Source organism: Myxine glutinosa, chromosome 4 (assembly GCF_964187855.1).
Source record: "Myxine glutinosa chromosome 4, kmMyxGlut1.1, whole genome shotgun sequence".
NCBI classification, from domain to species: Eukaryota; Metazoa; Chordata; class Myxini; order Myxiniformes; family Myxinidae; genus Myxine; species Myxine glutinosa.
The window spans coordinates 23,617,573-23,635,633 of NC_136264.1; the positions used below are offsets into that span (position 1 = coordinate 23,617,573).

At 48.3% G+C, this 18,061-nt stretch overlaps 1 protein-coding gene across 1 annotated transcript in view; it reads right to left on the reverse strand.

Annotated features, from left to right (window-relative positions):
- The window catches only part of LOC137425815 (uncharacterized), a 1,363,480-nt gene that overhangs the window by 1,282,269 nt on the left and 63,150 nt on the right, over positions 1–18,061 (reverse strand). Inside the window, exons 49-53 of the mRNA XM_078775194.1 lie at positions 14,002–14,135; positions 13,410–13,577; positions 13,112–13,291; positions 12,696–12,832; positions 798–916 (exon numbers count right to left, since the gene is read on the reverse strand). Of these exons, the coding sequence (XP_078631320.1) occupies positions 798–916; positions 12,696–12,832; positions 13,112–13,291; positions 13,410–13,577; positions 14,002–14,135 (738 nt within the window). The remainder of the gene's footprint in view (positions 1–797; positions 917–12,695; positions 12,833–13,111; positions 13,292–13,409; positions 13,578–14,001; positions 14,136–18,061) is intronic.

Here is an 18,061-nt window from a genome sequence, read left to right on the forward strand (position 1 = left end):
TCAGAGAGATCATTAATAAAGACCAGAAAAAGCACAGGGCCCAGAACACTGCCTTGGGGAACTCAAGCCTGAACAGGAAGGGGAGATGAGAGAAATCTATCCAAGGCCACATGTTGACTTCGACCAGAGAGGAAGTCCGCAAGCCATGCGTGGAGATTTCCATGGAGCAATCTCATAGTGCTCCAAAGACCTTGCAGGCTGAGTCGTTCTTTGACATGGGAGGCCAACTTTGGCACATGGTCAGCCCCACAAGTTATTGTGACTGATGGTGACACACAAAAGCTCAAAGACTTAACTCATTGCAATGACTGACCATGGACATGGATAGGTGAGTTCATTTGACCATCTTTCCAGATCCAATGTGTGAAAATGTGAGATTTTCAAGGATTCAAAGAAATCCATCTGTTCGAAAATAATCGGATTAATTCTATGAGCAGAGAGTGATGCTGTTCATGTTTGCCTGCAAGTGGGACAGTTTAGAGTATGATGCAACGTGGAGTATATCCAAAAAGAAAGGGTTTTTCCGAAAGTCGTTCATGCAGATGAGGAACAAGACTGGATCCCATTCACTGCCTAAACACACTCCAGCTTCCATTGGAAGAGGAGAGGGTCCATTGTTTGCAACACATTGATTGAGTAAGTGGAGGAAATGAGAACACCAGCCTTGTTTGTCACAGACAGTGAGGATGGCATGTAGAGCAGGCTGATGTCAGACTGTGTCTAATGGCCAGGAAAATTGCATTATAAGCCGTATGAAAATATATAATTACATAACTACCAGAGGGACAGGTTCTCACCCATTTCTTTGTTGGTTCCCTGAGCCACAATTCTTCCAGGGAACTTATCCGGCCGATATCTCGTACTGTCACTTTCATGAATAATGGCATCATTGTAGTGCAATCCATTGTACAAGCCACTGCAATGCAATAAATGGAAAATACTTACTTAAAAATGACGTGAAAAGTAGTTATAAACTTTTCTGGAAACTTCAACAGCAGTTCATTTAATTCTTGAAAGTCATTTCTTTATGATGTCGGTATTTCTAATAATTAAACCAAAACTACCATTGGTGTGTGGTGTGTTGTGAAGATCAGAGTCACTGTATTGTGCAGACGAAGAAGAACATGCTGTATTGTGCAGAAAACAATAATTCAGTGAGGGTTTCTGAATGTAGTTTGTGAATGCGAAAAATCTCAAATATCTCTTGAAAAATGTGAGCCAAAGAATGCTTAAAATTATTTGGCAAATTATTTGTTGGGATCAGCTGTATAATTGCATAATTAAACAATGCACCTGCAGTAGATGTAGTGCTTAGGAGTCATGGGATATCAATTTGTCACAACATATATATTTTGGACCAATTTTAGGCAGGTAAAACCTGTTCCTCGGTTGCCTCATTGTGATGCATCAACGATAGTGCTGATAGAGCATCACATTAGCGCTTCAGCCACAATGCATTAATATGTTCAAAACTGTCTCTCTGCTTCGGATAATTCAATGTCATCCAAAAGCATTATCTGGAGAGGGTATGCCAGGATGATTCATTCGTCAATCTTCTTCGTAAAAATGTTTGTCATGAGATCTGCTGTCATGAGGTTTACAAAAATATTAGTCCACACATGAAACTAGCGATTACAGACTACTGCTGAAAGTGAGGATTTGATTTTTAAATGCAGTAACCATTCGCCAGATGTTGGTGAAGCCTTTTTTGTATACACCATTTATTGGTCATGAAAGAGCTTCAAACAGCATCGCCACAAAATGAAACACACTATACGTGTAATTCACTTGCAGGTTTGACTTTGCTTCCTGTGTTGTGACATTTGCTTCGTTTGCTGCCAAGAGAGACCCTTTCTTTTCTCATTTTTTGTAGTTTTGAAGCAGGGGGTATTTTTGTTTACACCGGTCAAATATAAGTTCATATGCTTCACTAATGAGCTTACACATAAAACACGTAGAGGACAAGGACACAGAAGTGTAGTTTTAGGTAAATTACAAAGTCTAGTAGACAACAGCAAAACCAAATTAGTGCACGGGATTAAAAAGAAAAAAGAAAAAAGAGATCGAGGCTCATGGAACAGCCGAATGGTTTGAACCAGAATCCGGGCTTCATAAGCCATGGGTTTTTATGAACACACCAAACAGATAAACTCACATACAACTGACATGCTCATGGCTAAATTCAAAATTCCTCTACCCTCAATGGAGTGACCCACATCAGAGTGACGATTCATGATTGTAGCCCAGGCCTAGAAATTGCTTCAGCAAAACTAAAGCTCCGTGTAGAGCATGGTATGTAGGAATTATAAATGTATGTGGGTACAATAATGAAATTTCTCCCGAAAAAGGAAAGGCATGTTCAGACTTCTGAGACACCTCCCTTCCCACCATCATCTCACACACTTCAAATATGCCTTTGATACAGGAGGCATGTTTCCACCAAGATTTTAAATTACAACTCTGAAGTGATGTGTTGCAGATTCCTGTTGATGAAAAATTACAAATACAAGAAGTGACTGAAGTGAAAATGTATCAAAGTTGAACCCAGGTGTGATGCTCACTTAAACCAATGAGAGGCGTCTATAAGACCTCGGACGTCCGCGACTCCGGGCCACTCCTGCGACATTTACTCTATGACATGTAGACTCGGATGGTACGTACATGCAGATATTCTAGGCTTGCTTGCGTTGACTAATATTATCGATCCTTCCTATATGATGCCACAATCCTGATATGTATATTGCATGATTGTATTCTACAGGATGATGCCAGAGATCTGATTGATATTAAACCTACCTATGGGACAAAGTTGTGGACTTGATTGATTTCTACAACACTTAATATCAATCAATCTCGCCGTCCACTCGAGAACGAGAGGCGCACGACATGGCGGGACACAGAAGGATTCAGGTGCTGCAATTTGCCGCCGACCCACAAGCTGCGGATTCGGGCTCGGAGCTGACGCATTGGCTCAAGACACTGGACAATCAGTTCAAAGCCTAGGACGCCGCTGTCACTGATGAAACGAAACTAGACGTACTTCAGACTAAAGTACACCATAGCATCTACAGGGGAATCGAACAGTGTACGACATTCAATGCAGCTGTGACGGAGCTGAAACGAATTTACATGAAGAAACGAAGTGTGGTTTATTCCCGGCATCTGCTCGCAACGCAGAGTCAATAGCCCACTGAGACGCTGGACCATTCCGCACAAGAGCTGCGACGTCTCCTTGCAGATAGTACTCCGGAGGTACGCACTCATGAGCAAGTACAAGATGATCTTGTATGCGATTCTTTTGTCTCTGGGATCAGCTCTTCAACCATTAGACAAAGACTTTTGGAAACTGCGGACTTGACGTTCACAAAAGATTTATGGCTGGCGCACGTATACACTGAGGCTCGGGAACAATCTAATGCCGATGACCACACACGTGTCACTGCGGGGACTTCTCAACAAGCCCGACCGGAGAGAGCTACCGCCGAGGACGCGGGAGCAGCCTCGACCTCACTGCCGGAACCCCTGGCATCTCCCGAGGAGGACCCAGATTCCGGCTTGGTGGCAGCCGCAGCGGCAGGACCAAAGCCTGGACAAAACGCTACGTGTTACTTCTGCGGAAATCGACAACATCCCAGGTCGGTGTGTCCGGTTCAGGAAGCGATATGTCATTTGTGTTTGACAAAAGGACACTTTGCAAAAGTTTGCCGAAAAGCTGCGCGGGGCAAACAAACTCGCGCGACCTTGAATGGGCTTATCGCCAGGCCAACGTGCCGAACACAGAGCGGGGCGCCTCACCCGACCTTGATGAGCGGCGCACCTCCTCATGGGCCCCCGGCTGCACGCTCTACCTTGGTGAGATTCATCGGGCCGCCAAAACAAATGGCGCAAACAGGACCGAACGCGGAGCGACCGTCCTTGGCTGGTATCCGAGCGTCTCATGATGGGTTTGAGACTCACCGCGTGACTCTAGCGCCATCCGAAGGCTGCTCGTATGAACTACAAGCTCTTGCTTCAGCACGGGAAACTTCAGTTGGCTTCGACCCTTCTCGCGTGACACGAGCGCCATCCGCTGGCTGCTCGTACGAACTACAAGCTCCTGCTTTGGCATGGCAAACTGCAGTCGGTTTTGAAACTATGCGCTTGACACGAGCGCCATCCGGAAGCCGCTCGAACGACCGGAGAACTGTAGCTGGCGTTGGATCTACACGCGAGGCACGATCATCTCGCTCGGATGGCTCGATACCTGCCGGTCCACCCGGCCTTGCTCAGGCCATTATCCCACTTATGATCGAAGGCATTTTTGCTCGGGCTTTAATCGATACGGGGTCCACAGATAGTTATGTTGATCATCGACTGGTGCAAAAACATGGATGGCCGATCCTTGGGACAAGACGTCGGATCTTTATGGCCTCCCAAGGGCTTAGGCTCAGCACAAAAGGGGAATGTCGATTGAAGCTTGTGATAAAGGGACGCATATTTCCAGATGTACATCTCATGGTCTTACCTGCATTATGTGCTGATATTTTGTTCGGACATGATTTTCTTAAGTGACATGGACGTTTGGAAATGGATGTAGTGAAATTATACCGAAGGTGAACCCAGGAGTGCTCGCTTAAAAAGGGGCGTCTATAAGACCCGGGACAACCGGGGCGCACAAACACTCCAGCAGCACTTACTGAGACATAGTCCAGTAGTTTGAATGGTATGTACGCCCCTATACGCTGCGCTGATTTGTTTTCCCTATTGTGATATCGGACATTGCTCATACAATACTCTGATTCTAATGTCTGTTGCATGAATGTATTTTTACAGCATGTTACTTCAGATCTAAATGATATTAAACCTACCCGAGGGTCAAGTCGTGTCTGAGCTTGATTTTCACGACATTTAATATCATTTAGATCGACGAAATGGCTGAACACAAGATGATTATGGTACCGATTCTCGGAGCCGACGCTCAAGCGGAGGGGTCGGGATCGGAGTTCACCCACTGGCTCAAAACGCTGGAGAATTACTTTGCTGCTCACGAAACAGAGCCCACCGCTGCGGTGAAGCTGTCCGTGTTACAGTCGAAGGTCCATCACACCGTTTACCGGAGCATTGCTCGATTTGTGACATACGCTACGGCTCTGGCCGAACTGAAGCGACTATACGTAAAGACACGGAGCGCCGTGCACGGCCGGCATCAACTCTCCCAGCGGCGACAACAACCCTCGGAATCGATCGAGCACTACGCCGCGCAGGAGCTGCGTTATCTCTTGGCAGACTGCGTGCAGGAGGTTCGGACCCACGAGCAAGTGCAGGACGACCTGCTCCGAGATTCATTCGTCTCCGGAATTAATTCTGGAGTCTTGAGGCTCCGACTCCTGGAGGTCGCGGAGCTGACATTTACGGAGGCACTACGGTTGGCACGCGTCTATACAGATGCCCATGAACAATCCACCGCTTATGATCACCCACGAGTCGTGGCGGGGACTTCTCAACTCGTGCGACCGGAGAGGGTTACCGCCGAGGATATGGGGGAGGACCCGACCACCACGGCCGAGTCTCTGGGTGCCCCTGAAGCGGACTCCGCTTCCAGCCTCACTGCTGCTGCCGTTGCCCGGCCACGGCCTGACCGGTACGCAAAATGTTATTTTTGTGGGAATCGGCAGCACCCTCAAACCGAATGCCCGGCTCGGGAAGCAATATGCCACCTGTGCTCCTCCAAGGGCCATTTTTCAAAGGTCTGCAGGAAGGCTGATCGGGGCACGCGCACCCGCGCGACCCTGAATGGGCTTATCGCTGAGCCAACGGATCGAGCACCGGACGGGGCGCCTCACTCGGCTTTGATGAGCCGACCTCCTTCTCGCGGGCCTCTGGCTGCACGCACGACCTTGGTGAGATACACCGGGCCGCCGAAACAAATGGCGCGAACGCGACCGGCTGCAGCGCGACCGACCTTGACTGGCGTTCGAACGCCTACTTCAAACAGGCGACATGCTCCTGCTTTGGAAACTCCTCTTGATGACCGGCAAACGCAGCACGTGACTCGAGCCCCATCTGACGGCGGCTCTTACGAATTACAAGCACCCACTCTGGCATATGAAACTGCAGATGGCTGTGATCCTTCTCACGTGACTCGAGCGCCATCTGACGGCGGCTCTTACGAATTACATGCACCCACTCTGGCATATGAATTTGCAGACGGCAGTGATCCTTCTCACGTGACACGAGCGCCATCTGGCGGCGGCTCTTACGACCTACACACACCCACTCCGGCAAATGAAATTGCTGATGAGTCAACTATGCGCTTGTTACGAGGATCCTCCACGGGCTGCCCGAATGACTGGCAAACTGCAGCCGGCGTGGGAACGTCCTCTGACAGTGGGTATTACGATTTCTATGCTCCTGCTGAGGCCCAACCTGCCGACGATGCCCGGAAGATTGCAGCCGGAGTGGGATCCACCCGCGAGGCGCGATCTTCTCGCCCGGCCGGTACAATACCTGCCGGGTCTGCCGGCCTTGCGCAGGCCATCATTCCGCTCAAGGTCGCGGGCGTTTTTGCGCAAGCTTTGATTGACACGGGGTCCACGGATAGTTTTATCGATCAACGACCAGTGCATCAACATGGGTGGCCGGTTCTCGGGACAGCACGCCGGATCTTCATGGCCTCCCAAGGACTTCGGTTGAGCACAAAAGGGGCGTGTCGATTGAAACTTGTGATAAAGGGACGCACGTTCCCGGACGTGTATCTCATGGTATTACCTGCGTTATGTGCCGACGTTCTGTTAGGACTTGATTTCCTGAAGCGGCATGGACGTTTGGAAATAGACTTCGGTGGGCCGGACACGCTTGCTGTGTGCGCCCTCGCTCAAATGGACGTGGAACCTCTCTCGCTGTTCCCCAACCTGACCACTGATTGTACCCCTGTAGCCGTCAAATCGAGGCGCTACTCTCGCGCAGACGCGCAATTCATTGCGGAAGAAATGGCCCAGCTCTTAAAGGACGGTATCATAGAACCCAGTAGGTCACCGTGGCGGGCCCAAGTCTTAGTGGTGCGAAGTGAGGCCCACCGCCGGCATATGGTATTCGACTACTCACAGACAATTAATCGTTTTACACAGCTGGATGCCTACCCCTTACTGGGGATGGACGCCCTGGTACGCCAGGTGGCCCTGTATTCCGTTTATAGCACTCTCGATCTGCGTAGTGCATATCATCAGGTTCCCATCTCTAGGGCTGATCGCGTCTTTACAGCCTTTGAATCGGGTCAGCGGTTGTACCAGTTCACACGACTCCCTTTTGGGGTAACTAACGGAGTCGCTTGTTTTCAGAGGGCTATGGATGACCTCGTTGCGAAGGAGAACTTGACCGATGTCTTTGTCTATCTGGACAATCTTACTGTTTGTGGGTATGACTAGGAGCATCACGACGCTAATCTGAAGCGCTTCCTCGAGGTCGCGCGGAAATATCGCCCAACCATGAATGCGGCTAAGTGTCGTTACTCTCTACGCACGGTAGATCTTTTGGGGTACACCGTGACCCATGGCTCTGTCTCTCCGGATAAGGAGCGTCTGCGACCTTTGCTCGATATGGCTCCGCCTAGCGATCGGGCTTCGCTGAAACGCGCTCTTGGGTTGTTCGCCCACTATTCAAAGTGGGTGCAAAATTTCTCCATGAAGCTCCGCCCCCTCGTGGCCTGCGACACGTTCCCCATGGGCCCGGCCGCCATGGCGGCCTTCGAGGGCCTTAAAGCCGACATCGCTGGCGCCGCTGTCGCGACGATTGACGAGAGTGCCTCTGTCGTTTTGGAAAGTGATGCCTCCGATCATGAAATAGCGGCGACTCTCTCCCAAGGGGGACGCCCTGTGGCTTTCTTTTCACGGACTCTCACCTCCACCGAGCGGAGGCATTCGTCTGTCGAAAAGGAAGCGTACGCGATCGTCGAATCAATTCGGCGATGGCGGCCGTACCTGCTTGGGCGGTGTTTCCAAATCGTCACGGACCAACAAAGCGTTGCATTTATGTACGACACCTTACATGCTCAGCGCATTAAGAATGAGAAAATCACCCGTTGGCGTATCGAACTCGCCGACTTCTGCTACACCATCAAATACCGCCCGGGGAAGGATAACCTGGTCGCCGATGCCTTATCGAGGCCGGCCACTTGCGCGGGGGTTGTCACTTTGGAGGGGCTGCGCACTTTGCACGGCACTATGTGTCATCCCGGGGTAGCGCGTTTCGCGCATTTCGTGCGCGAGGGGAATCTGCCGTACTCGATTGAGGACATCCGCCGCATCTGCCATGATTGCACGATCTGTGCGGAGCTCAAACCGCGTTTTTATAACCCTCCTATGGGGACGCTCGTTAGGGATACTAGACCGTGGGAGCGCTTGGCGATGGACTTCAAAGGCCCGCTGCCGTTGTCGAGTAACTCTCGTTATCTGCTCACTATCGTCGATGAGTACTCACAATTCCCCTTTGCTTATACGTGCGGGGATATGTCGGCTGCCACGGTTATTCGGTGCCTGCAGAATTTGTTTTCTATGTTCGGGTATCCGGCCTACGTGCATACCGATCGGGGTGCGGTGTTCCTGTCTCAGGAGGTGAGGGGCTACTTGCTCCAGCATAATGTCGCTTCGAGCTACACCACCCCGTACCGCCCCCAAGCGAATGGGCAGATCAAACGCTTTAATGGGATTATATGGAGGGCCGTCATGCTAAGCCTCCGAACCCTCGGCCGAGGCCTCGATAAATGGGCGTGGTCGCTACCTGCCGCTCTAAACTCGATCCGGGCTCTCCTATGTACTGCCACCAACCAGACTCCTCACGCGAGACTGTTCCACCACCCTAGAAGCTCGGGTAGTATCCAATCTTTGCCCAGCTGGCTCGCTGAGCTGGGGCCCGCCTATCTCAAAGGCGCGGTTCGTGCTAGCAAGTACGATCCCCTTGTTGATAAGGTGCGGGTCCTCCAGGCTAATCCCGAGCATGCTCGCGTGGTAACGGCGGACGGCCGCGAGTCTACCATCTCCGTACGCCATCTCGCCCCATGCGGGGACGACAACCGGGATATCGACGAACCCATCTACGAGTCTATGGACTCTACCGAAGCTTCCTCTATGGAACTACTACCGTCACTTCCGTCGTCACCCACTCCCTTGCCCGAAGGCGCTGGGGCGCCCCCTCCGACACCCACCTCCGGCAGTTATTCCGACGTGGGGGACTCCGGGCTTGGGGACGCCGTACCCGGTAGTTTCCGAACACGAACTGGCAGGGTAGTTCGCCGCCCCGACCGCTATGGGTGGACCGACTGACGTGGATTGACGTGACCCACTCGATTATTGCTGACGCTTGCTTGCAACCTGCCGAGCGGCAGTATAGTTTTAACGGCGGGGAGAATGTAGTGAAATTATACCGAAGGTGAACCCAGGAGTGCTCGCTTAAAAAGGGGTGTCTATAAGACCCGGGACAACCGGGGCGCACAAACACTCCAGCAGCACTTACTGAGACATAGTCCAGTAGTTTGAATGGTATGTATGCCCCTATATGCTGCGCTGATTTGTTTTCCCTATTGTGATATCGGACATTGCTCATACAATACTCTGATTCTAATGTCTGTTGCATGAATGTATTTTTACAGGATGTTACTTCAGATCTAAATGATATTAAACCTACCCAAGGGTCAAGTCGTGTCTGAGCTTGATTTTCACGACAATGGAATTTGGTGGGACTGATACGCTTGCTGTGTGTGCACTCGCAGGGATGGAAATTGAGCCTCTTTCGCTGTTCCCCAATATGACCACGGACTGCACACCTGTAGCAGTAAAATCACGGTGCTACTCACGAGCAGACGCGCAATTCATTGCGGAGGAAACGGCCCAGCTCTTAAAGGAAGTTATCATAGAACCTAGCCGGTCGCCGTGGCGGGCCCAGGTCTTAATGGTGCGAAGTGAAGCGCATCGCAAAGGCATGGTAATCGACTTTTCGCAGACGATTAATCGATTTACATAGCTGGATGCCTACCCTCTACCGGGGATGGACGCACTGGTTCGACAGGTGGCCCAGTACTCGGTCTATAGCACTCTCGATCTGCGTAGTGCGTATCATCAGATCCCCATCTCCGGGGCCGATCACATCTATACCGCCTTTGAATGGGGTCAAAGGTTATACCAGTTCACCCGACTACCTTTTGGGGTGATGAACGGGGTTGCCTGTTTTCAGAGGGCTATGGATGACCTCATCGCGAAGGAGAACTTGACAGATGTCTTTGTATATCTGGACAATCTTACGGTTTGCGGGCATGACCAGGGGCATCATGATGCTAATTAGAAGCGCTTCCTCGAGGTCGCGCAGAGGTATCGCCTAATCATGAATGAGGCTAAGTGTCGTTACTCCATGCGCACGATAGATCTTCTGGGGTACACCGTGACCCATGGCTCTGTTGCTCCAGATAAGGAGCGGCTGTGACCCTTGCTCGATATGGCCCCGCCCGCGATCGAGCTTCGTTGAAGCGAGCTCTCGGGCTGTTCGCCCATTATTCTAAGTGGGTGCAAAATTTCTCCGCGAAACTCCGCCCACTTGTGGCCTGCGAAGCATTCCCCATGAGCCCTGCCGCCATGGCTGCTTTTCAGGGCTTTAAGTCCGACCTCGCTGGCGCCGCTGTGGCAACGATCGACGAGAGCAAATCTTTCGTCTTGCAAAGTGATGCCTCGGATCATGCGATAGCGGCGACTCTCTCCCACGGGGGGCGCCCTGTGGCTTTCTTTTTGTGGACTCTCACCTCCACTGAGCGGAGGCATTCGTCTGTCGAAAAGGAAGCGTACGCGATCGTCGAGTCGATTCGGCGTTGGTGTCCGTACTTGATCGGACGATGCTTCCAAATCATCACGGACCAACAGAGCGTTGCGTTTATGTACGACACCTTACATGCTCAATGCATTAAGAATGAGAAAAGCACTCGCTGGCGTATCGAACTCGCCGACTTCTGCTACACCATCAAATATCGCCCGGGGAGGGATAACCTGGTCGCCGACGCCTTATCGAGGCCGGCTACATGTGCGGGTCTCATATCTTTGGAGGGTCTGTGCGCTTTGCACGACACTATGTGTCATCCTGGGGTGACGCATTTCACTCATTTTGTGCGTCGTGGTAACTTGCCGTACTCGGTTGAGGACGTCCGCCGGGTCTGTCACGACTGCGCTGTATGTGCGGAACTCAAACCGCGTTTTTACAACCCTCCCATGGGGACGCTGGTCAGGGCTATGAGACCGTGGGAGAGATTGGCGATGGATTTCAATGGGCCACTGCCGGTGTCAAGTAACTCTCGTTATCTGCTCACTATTGTTGATGAGTACTCGCGATTCCCTTTTGCTTTCACGTGCGCAGATATGACGGCCGCCACAGTCATACGGTGCCTGCAGAACTTGTTTTCTATGTTTGGGTATCCAGCCTACATGCATACAGATCGGGGTGCGGTGTTCCTGTCCCAGGAAGTGAGGAGCTTCTTGCTCCAGAATAATGTCGCATCTAGCTATACCACCCCGTACAGACCACAGGCGAATGGGCAGGTCGAACGCTTCAATGGGATTATATGGAGGGCCGTCATGCTAAGCGTCAGGACCCTCGGCCGGGGCCTAGATAAATGGGCTTGGTCACTACCTGCGGTGCTGAACTCGATCAGGACTCTATTATGTACGGCCACCAACCAGACTCCTCACGAACGGCTGTTCCACCACCCAAGAAGCTCGGGTAGTATCCGATCTTTACCGAGTCGGCTCGCTGAGCCGGCCTACCTCAAACGTGCGGTTCACACGAGCAAGTACGATCCCTTAGTGGATAAGGTGCAAGTACTCCAGGCTAATTCCGAGCATGCTCGCATGATGATGGCAGATGGACGTGAGTCCACAGTCTACGTACGCCATCTCGCCCCTTGTGGGGTCATCGACCCTTACGGGGACATCGACGAACCGATTTACGAGTCTATGGACTCTCCCGATGCTCCGCCTATGGAGCATCTGCCGTCCCTCCCGTCACCAGAGACACCCCTGCCTGAAGGCACTGTGGTGCCCCCTTCGACGCCTGCCTCCAGCGGCTACATCGATACAGGGGACTCCGGGCTTGGGGATGTCGTACCCGGTAGTTTCCGGACCCGTGCTGGCAGGGCAATTCGCCGCCCTGACCACTACGGATGGACCGATGGACATGGACTGACAACACTAATCAATTAATGCTGTCGCATGCTTGCTTCCTGCCTAGCGGCAGTGTAGTTCTAACGGCGGGGAGAATGTAGTGAAAATGTATCAAAGTTGAACCCAGGTGTGATGCTCACTTAAACCACTGAGAGGCGTCTATAAGACCTCGGACGTCCGCGACTCCGGGCCACTCCTGCGACATTTACTCTATGACATGTAGACTCGGATGGTACGTACATGCAGATATTCTAGGCTTTCTTGCGTTGACTAATATTATCGATCCTTCCTATATGATGCCACGATCCTGATATATATATTGCATGATTGTATTCTACAGGATGATGCCAGAGATCTGATTGATATTAAACCTACCTATGGGACAAAGTTGTGGACTTGATTGATTTCTACAACAGTGACAACAACAAAGATAATTTAAGGGTAATGCTCAATTGTAATTCAAAGTTAAGCCATTACGTATGGTTGTTAAAACTTTTAGAAAAGGTCTCTTGATCAGCATCAAACCTGTGATATCCAATGAGTGCGTTGTTTGCATTTGGATCACGAGACTCAGGCCTCCAGAGCATCATTCCTTCCATGAATTGGATCAGGCAGAACGTGTTTATGCCATCAGTTGCCAGAATCGCCTGGAATGTGTTTGTCTGTCAGAAATAATAACGTGTGAAATCACAAGAGTTCGCCTTGCATTGTGGATGATAATTTTAAAAGGGCTCTACAGACATATGGCAAATATTTCTTACTTAAAATTGTTGCGCAGATGTTAAAAATTTTACCATAAGTCACTCAACACTGCACTGCAAATTTCAGTTTCTTAAACTTAAAAAATATATTTCTCATACGGTGAGGGAGCGAGCATAAGGGAAATATGACAATACCGGTATGATTATTGACGCGTCACACTTTAAATTACAATCACGTACATTATCCAAGTTGCTGATGGCAGGGACAGCTGGTACTCCATCCCATGTAATCTTGAGTATCCATGTCGCATCAAAATCATTGGTGAAGTTTTTCTGCACTTGCTGATTAACTTTCTGCTTCAAAACAGGAGCATCTGAATTGCTTTGGCCACGGTGGGTTTTGCCAGTGAAATCATATTCCTGTAAAGGTGAGAATCATGCAATGAAAAGAAAAGAAACAAACTTGGCAACTTTAGCCTCATTTCTCGAAGCATGTTAGCAAAGTGACAATTATTAAAGAAGTCACTGTAGTAAATACCTGATAGTAAATTGATCCCTCATTGTGCAGGGAAACATCTGCATCATCCCAGAACACAGAAATGGTCGGAGTGTAGTAATAAGTTGTAAAACCCTGCCTTGGTGGGTTTGGGAAAGCATAGCTTTGGTCCCAATTTCTCATGAAAATGATTACACCATTGTCGGTAAACTGTCAGAAACAAAAAACAATACATAGCTTTCAAAAATATGTTATACGCAAAGTACTCATGGGTCTAAGACACCAAATACGGTTTGCAGGAAATGCTTTCGAGAAAACATGAACAAAGGAGACAAAAACAAAATGATCACACCTGAACAAATGTGAAGGATATGACAGATTTTTAAACAACCATCTTCATGTGCATTGCAAAAAAAATTTGTGAATGGACATACTGAAAAAAGATAAAAATTAATGAAAGCAATGTAAAAAAGAATATAAATTTTTAAAAATAAAAACCACAATAGATGAACTGTTAATGACTGACATTTGAACGTATACAAACGACTGGAGACTCTTGGTAGAGATAGAATAAGGGTGGGTGAAAGGGTAGGATAGTGCAATTTAAAAGTAGCAAATGTATTACACTACTTACGTAGAGCCGGTAAAATATGGAATTGCCGTAGGGGATTCCAAATGGAGGAGAGAAGATTGGAGAAGTATAATCGTCTGCGTTGATCCGAGACTGTTGATCCCCAACTTCCAATCCATAAGGGAAAAGGCGAATCTCTGAAATAACAAGTGTTTCCCAGCATAATTACCCCATGCACGCAAAGTGAAAAGTGGGGTTAAGCAATTCGGTCATGTCTGTCCATCCATCTGTCCATCCTTATTGGTCTATGATCGGCAAATTATGATAAAGGAACAGCTTATTTAAATTAAATGTTATATTTTGAACATGAATCGGAACCTGAATAGAATGATAAGTCTGCCATTACACCGTATATTGGCTCTGAATTCATCCTGATCGCACATGTGCAGAGGGGAGTGACATAACATTTTTTACTCTGTCTGCCTGGCTGCAATCAAACGAAATTGAAAATCATTCCAAACAGGAAACGTAGTTTTTTTAATGACGTCATAATGGACACATACAACAGACACGGATAACTAATGTAATGTGTCAGATAGGGTGATGTAATAGATGCTGGAGAAAATGGTGTTGGAACCCGTAATATATATTTATTTTTTTTACAGAAAGAATGTGCTTACAAGCAGAAAGTGAAAGTAGATCTACTCCAAAAATTTTTTCTAAATTGTGTGTGTAGGTTCTGAGAAAAAAGCAAATGCCAATTTTAGGGGGTCAAAGCTGGACCCACTTTGACCCCCGGGAGACCCCTTAGACCCCGAATTTTTTTTAATGCCGTGAACAAACTTTAGTCACAACACAACAAATATCATTTGTGCCAAATTTGGTCACAATCCCATCAGCAGGTTTCAAAGAAGAAGTTTCGAGTGTTTACGGACAGACTGACGGACGGATGATGCACCATCGCATAAGCTCCCCTGAACTTTGTCCATGTGAGCTAAAAATGTATAATCCCAACTGCCCCAATGTTTTACCACATATATATATATATAAGGGAAACTCGTGTATATATTATACTAGCTTGGTGAGGCGAGCGCGTCGATACTGACGAACGGGCTTATTTTAGCTGAGGCTAATGACTGTACCTGAGTTGCTGTGTTGTCATGATTTTCACCAATCATAATACAAACAATTACTTTGCACAAATGTATTAGTCGTTTGTGATATTACATTTTTATAGGCAATTTAGGTTGAAGATTTAGGTTGAATGTTTTTTTTCAAGAAAGAACCCCTCAGCACATACATAGGGGAGGGGTAGGTGCAGACTGGAAGTTTGGGACGATTACACCTCACCACCACGTAATTCAAAACACCTCACCACCAAGTAATTCAAAACACCGCACCACCACGTAATTCAAAACACCTCACCACCACGTAATTCAAAATACCTCACCACCAAGTAATTAAAAACACCTCACCACCATAAAACACATAATAAAAACACCTCACCACCACGAAATTAAAAACACCTCACCACCACGAAATTGAAAACACCTCAGCCATCAAGCACGTAATAAAAACACCTCACAGCCATAAAACACGTAATAAAAACACCTCACCACAACGAAATTAAAAACACCTCACAGCCATAAAACACGTAATAAAAACACCTCACAGCCATAAAACACGTAATAAAAACACCTCACAGCCATAAAACACGTAATAAAAACACCTCAGGGCCATAAAACACGTAATAAAAACACCTCACCACCACAAAATTAAAAACACCTCACAGCCATAAAACACGAAATAAAAACACCTCACAGCCATAAAACACGTAGTAAAAACACCTCACAGCCATAAAACACGTAATAAAAACACCTCACAGCCATAAAACACGTAATATAAACACCTCACAGCCACGAAATTAAAAACACCTCACCACCACGTCATTTAAAAACACCTCACCACCAAGTAATTCAAAACACCTCAACACCACATAATTCAAAACATCTCATCACCAACTAATTAAAAACACCTCACCACCACCTAATTAAAAACACTTCACCACCACGGAATTATAAATACCTCACCACCATGTGATTTAAAAACACCTCACCACCATACAACACAACAACAACATGCATTTTAAAGGCCATTTTCCCTGCTAGAGCGGGGGTTAGCCTTGCGGTCCCCATGACAATCTTCTCCATTTTGCCCTATTTTCTGCATCTCTCCTTGTTAACCCCCTTGCCCGCATTTCTTCTTCCACCATCTTTAGCCATGTCTTTCTCGGTCTTCCCCGTCTTCTACTTCCTTCTACATTCATTTCCATCACTCTTCTCAACCAGTCACTTTCATCCTTCCTCAACACATGACCAAACCATCTCAACCTGTTCCTCTTCACAGCATCAATCACAGGCTCTATTCCCATCATCTTTCGCAATTCATCATTTGTCTTCCTCTCTCTCAACGATACTCCGCACATCCGTCGAACCATTCGCATTTCCACCCTTTCCAACCTTCGTTGCTGCTCTACGTTCATTACCCATGTCTCGCTCCCATAAATCATAACACTTCTCACACATGCAGCATACACCTTTCCCTTCAGCTTCAACGACACTCCCCTCATCATCAGCACGCCACTCAATTCCCGAAACTTCTTCCATGCACATCTCACTCGAGCAACCGTTGCCGAGTCTGATCCACCTTCTCCATTCAGCATGTCTCCGAGGTAGCAAAATGTTTTCACACCTTCCAGCTTCACGCCGTCTCCAAGATCCAACTCAACATTTCCTCCATCTGCAGCTTCCTCTGTGCACACCTTACATTTGAATGTAGCTGCCACACTGGTTAATGACCCTCTCAGACCACTACATTTTTGATGAACCCACTCAGCGCACATTGTACACTGAATGGAGTTCACTCCGACACCATTCCTACACACAGCACAGGGCCACTTCCCAGTTCTTTCCACCTCACCACATGCTTTACCACTTGCCATCACCTTTGTCTTTCCGATATTCACCTTCAGACCTTTTGTCTCCATACATTCCTTCCACGTGTTCATCTTTTCCTTCAGTCCATCCATACTTTCCGCAATCAACACCAGATCATCTGCATACAACAACTCAGTACCGACCCCTGATGCACTCCCACCTTCACCTCAAACTCACCACTGTTCCCGTCCTTCGTCCTTACAGCTGTGCGCGCTCTTTTGTACATTGCCATCACTACTCTGATCAACCATTCCTCCACTCCTAACTTCCTCAATGCCCATGTCAATACTTTGCGTGGAACCCGATCGAATGCTTTCTCCAGATCAACAAACCCAAGAAACAACTTCTTCCTCTTCTCCATGTACTTCTCCTGCAACTGCCTCACAATGAAAAGCGCGTCTGTCGTCCTCTTCCTGGCATAAATCCAAACTGCATTTCGTCGATATTCACTTTCTTCCTTATCCTCCTCTCCAACACCCTTTCCAATACCTTCATTCCATGCTCCAATAACTTTATCGCTCGGTACGAGCCACACTCCAGAGGGTCACCTTTCCCCTTGTATAGAGGGACGAGGGTACTCAGTTCCCAATCCACTGGAATGCGGCCTTCTTTCACCACCAGATTACAGATCTCTGTCATTCTCTTCACACCCCAACTTCCTGCTGCCTTCAACATATCTCCCACAACTCCCGTCGGCCCTCCCGCTTTTCTACTCTTCATTGCTTTGATCGCTTCCTCAACTTCCTTCTCAGTTATCTTCTCTGCCGGTCCTAAAACTGGGTTACTCTCTATGTTGCCATCCCATTCATTCTCTGTATTCAACAGCATTTCCATATATCTTTTCCATCTTCCTTTAATTCCATCTGGGTCGACAACGATTTGTCCCACTTCATCCTTCAAGCAGCTCACCCCCATCACATCACACCTCTCTTTCGCTATCTGCTTTGCAATCCTGAATACTGCTTTCTGACCCTCTTCCGAATCCAAGCGTTCTCCGAACATTTTCCTGCATGCCTCCTGCGCCTTTGCTACCTCTTTCTTTGCAGCCTTCCTGGCTGCCTTATAACTTTCATGCTCTGCTGTTTCTGCTCCCGTACCCTTCGCCTTCTGCCACTCCTTGAACTTCT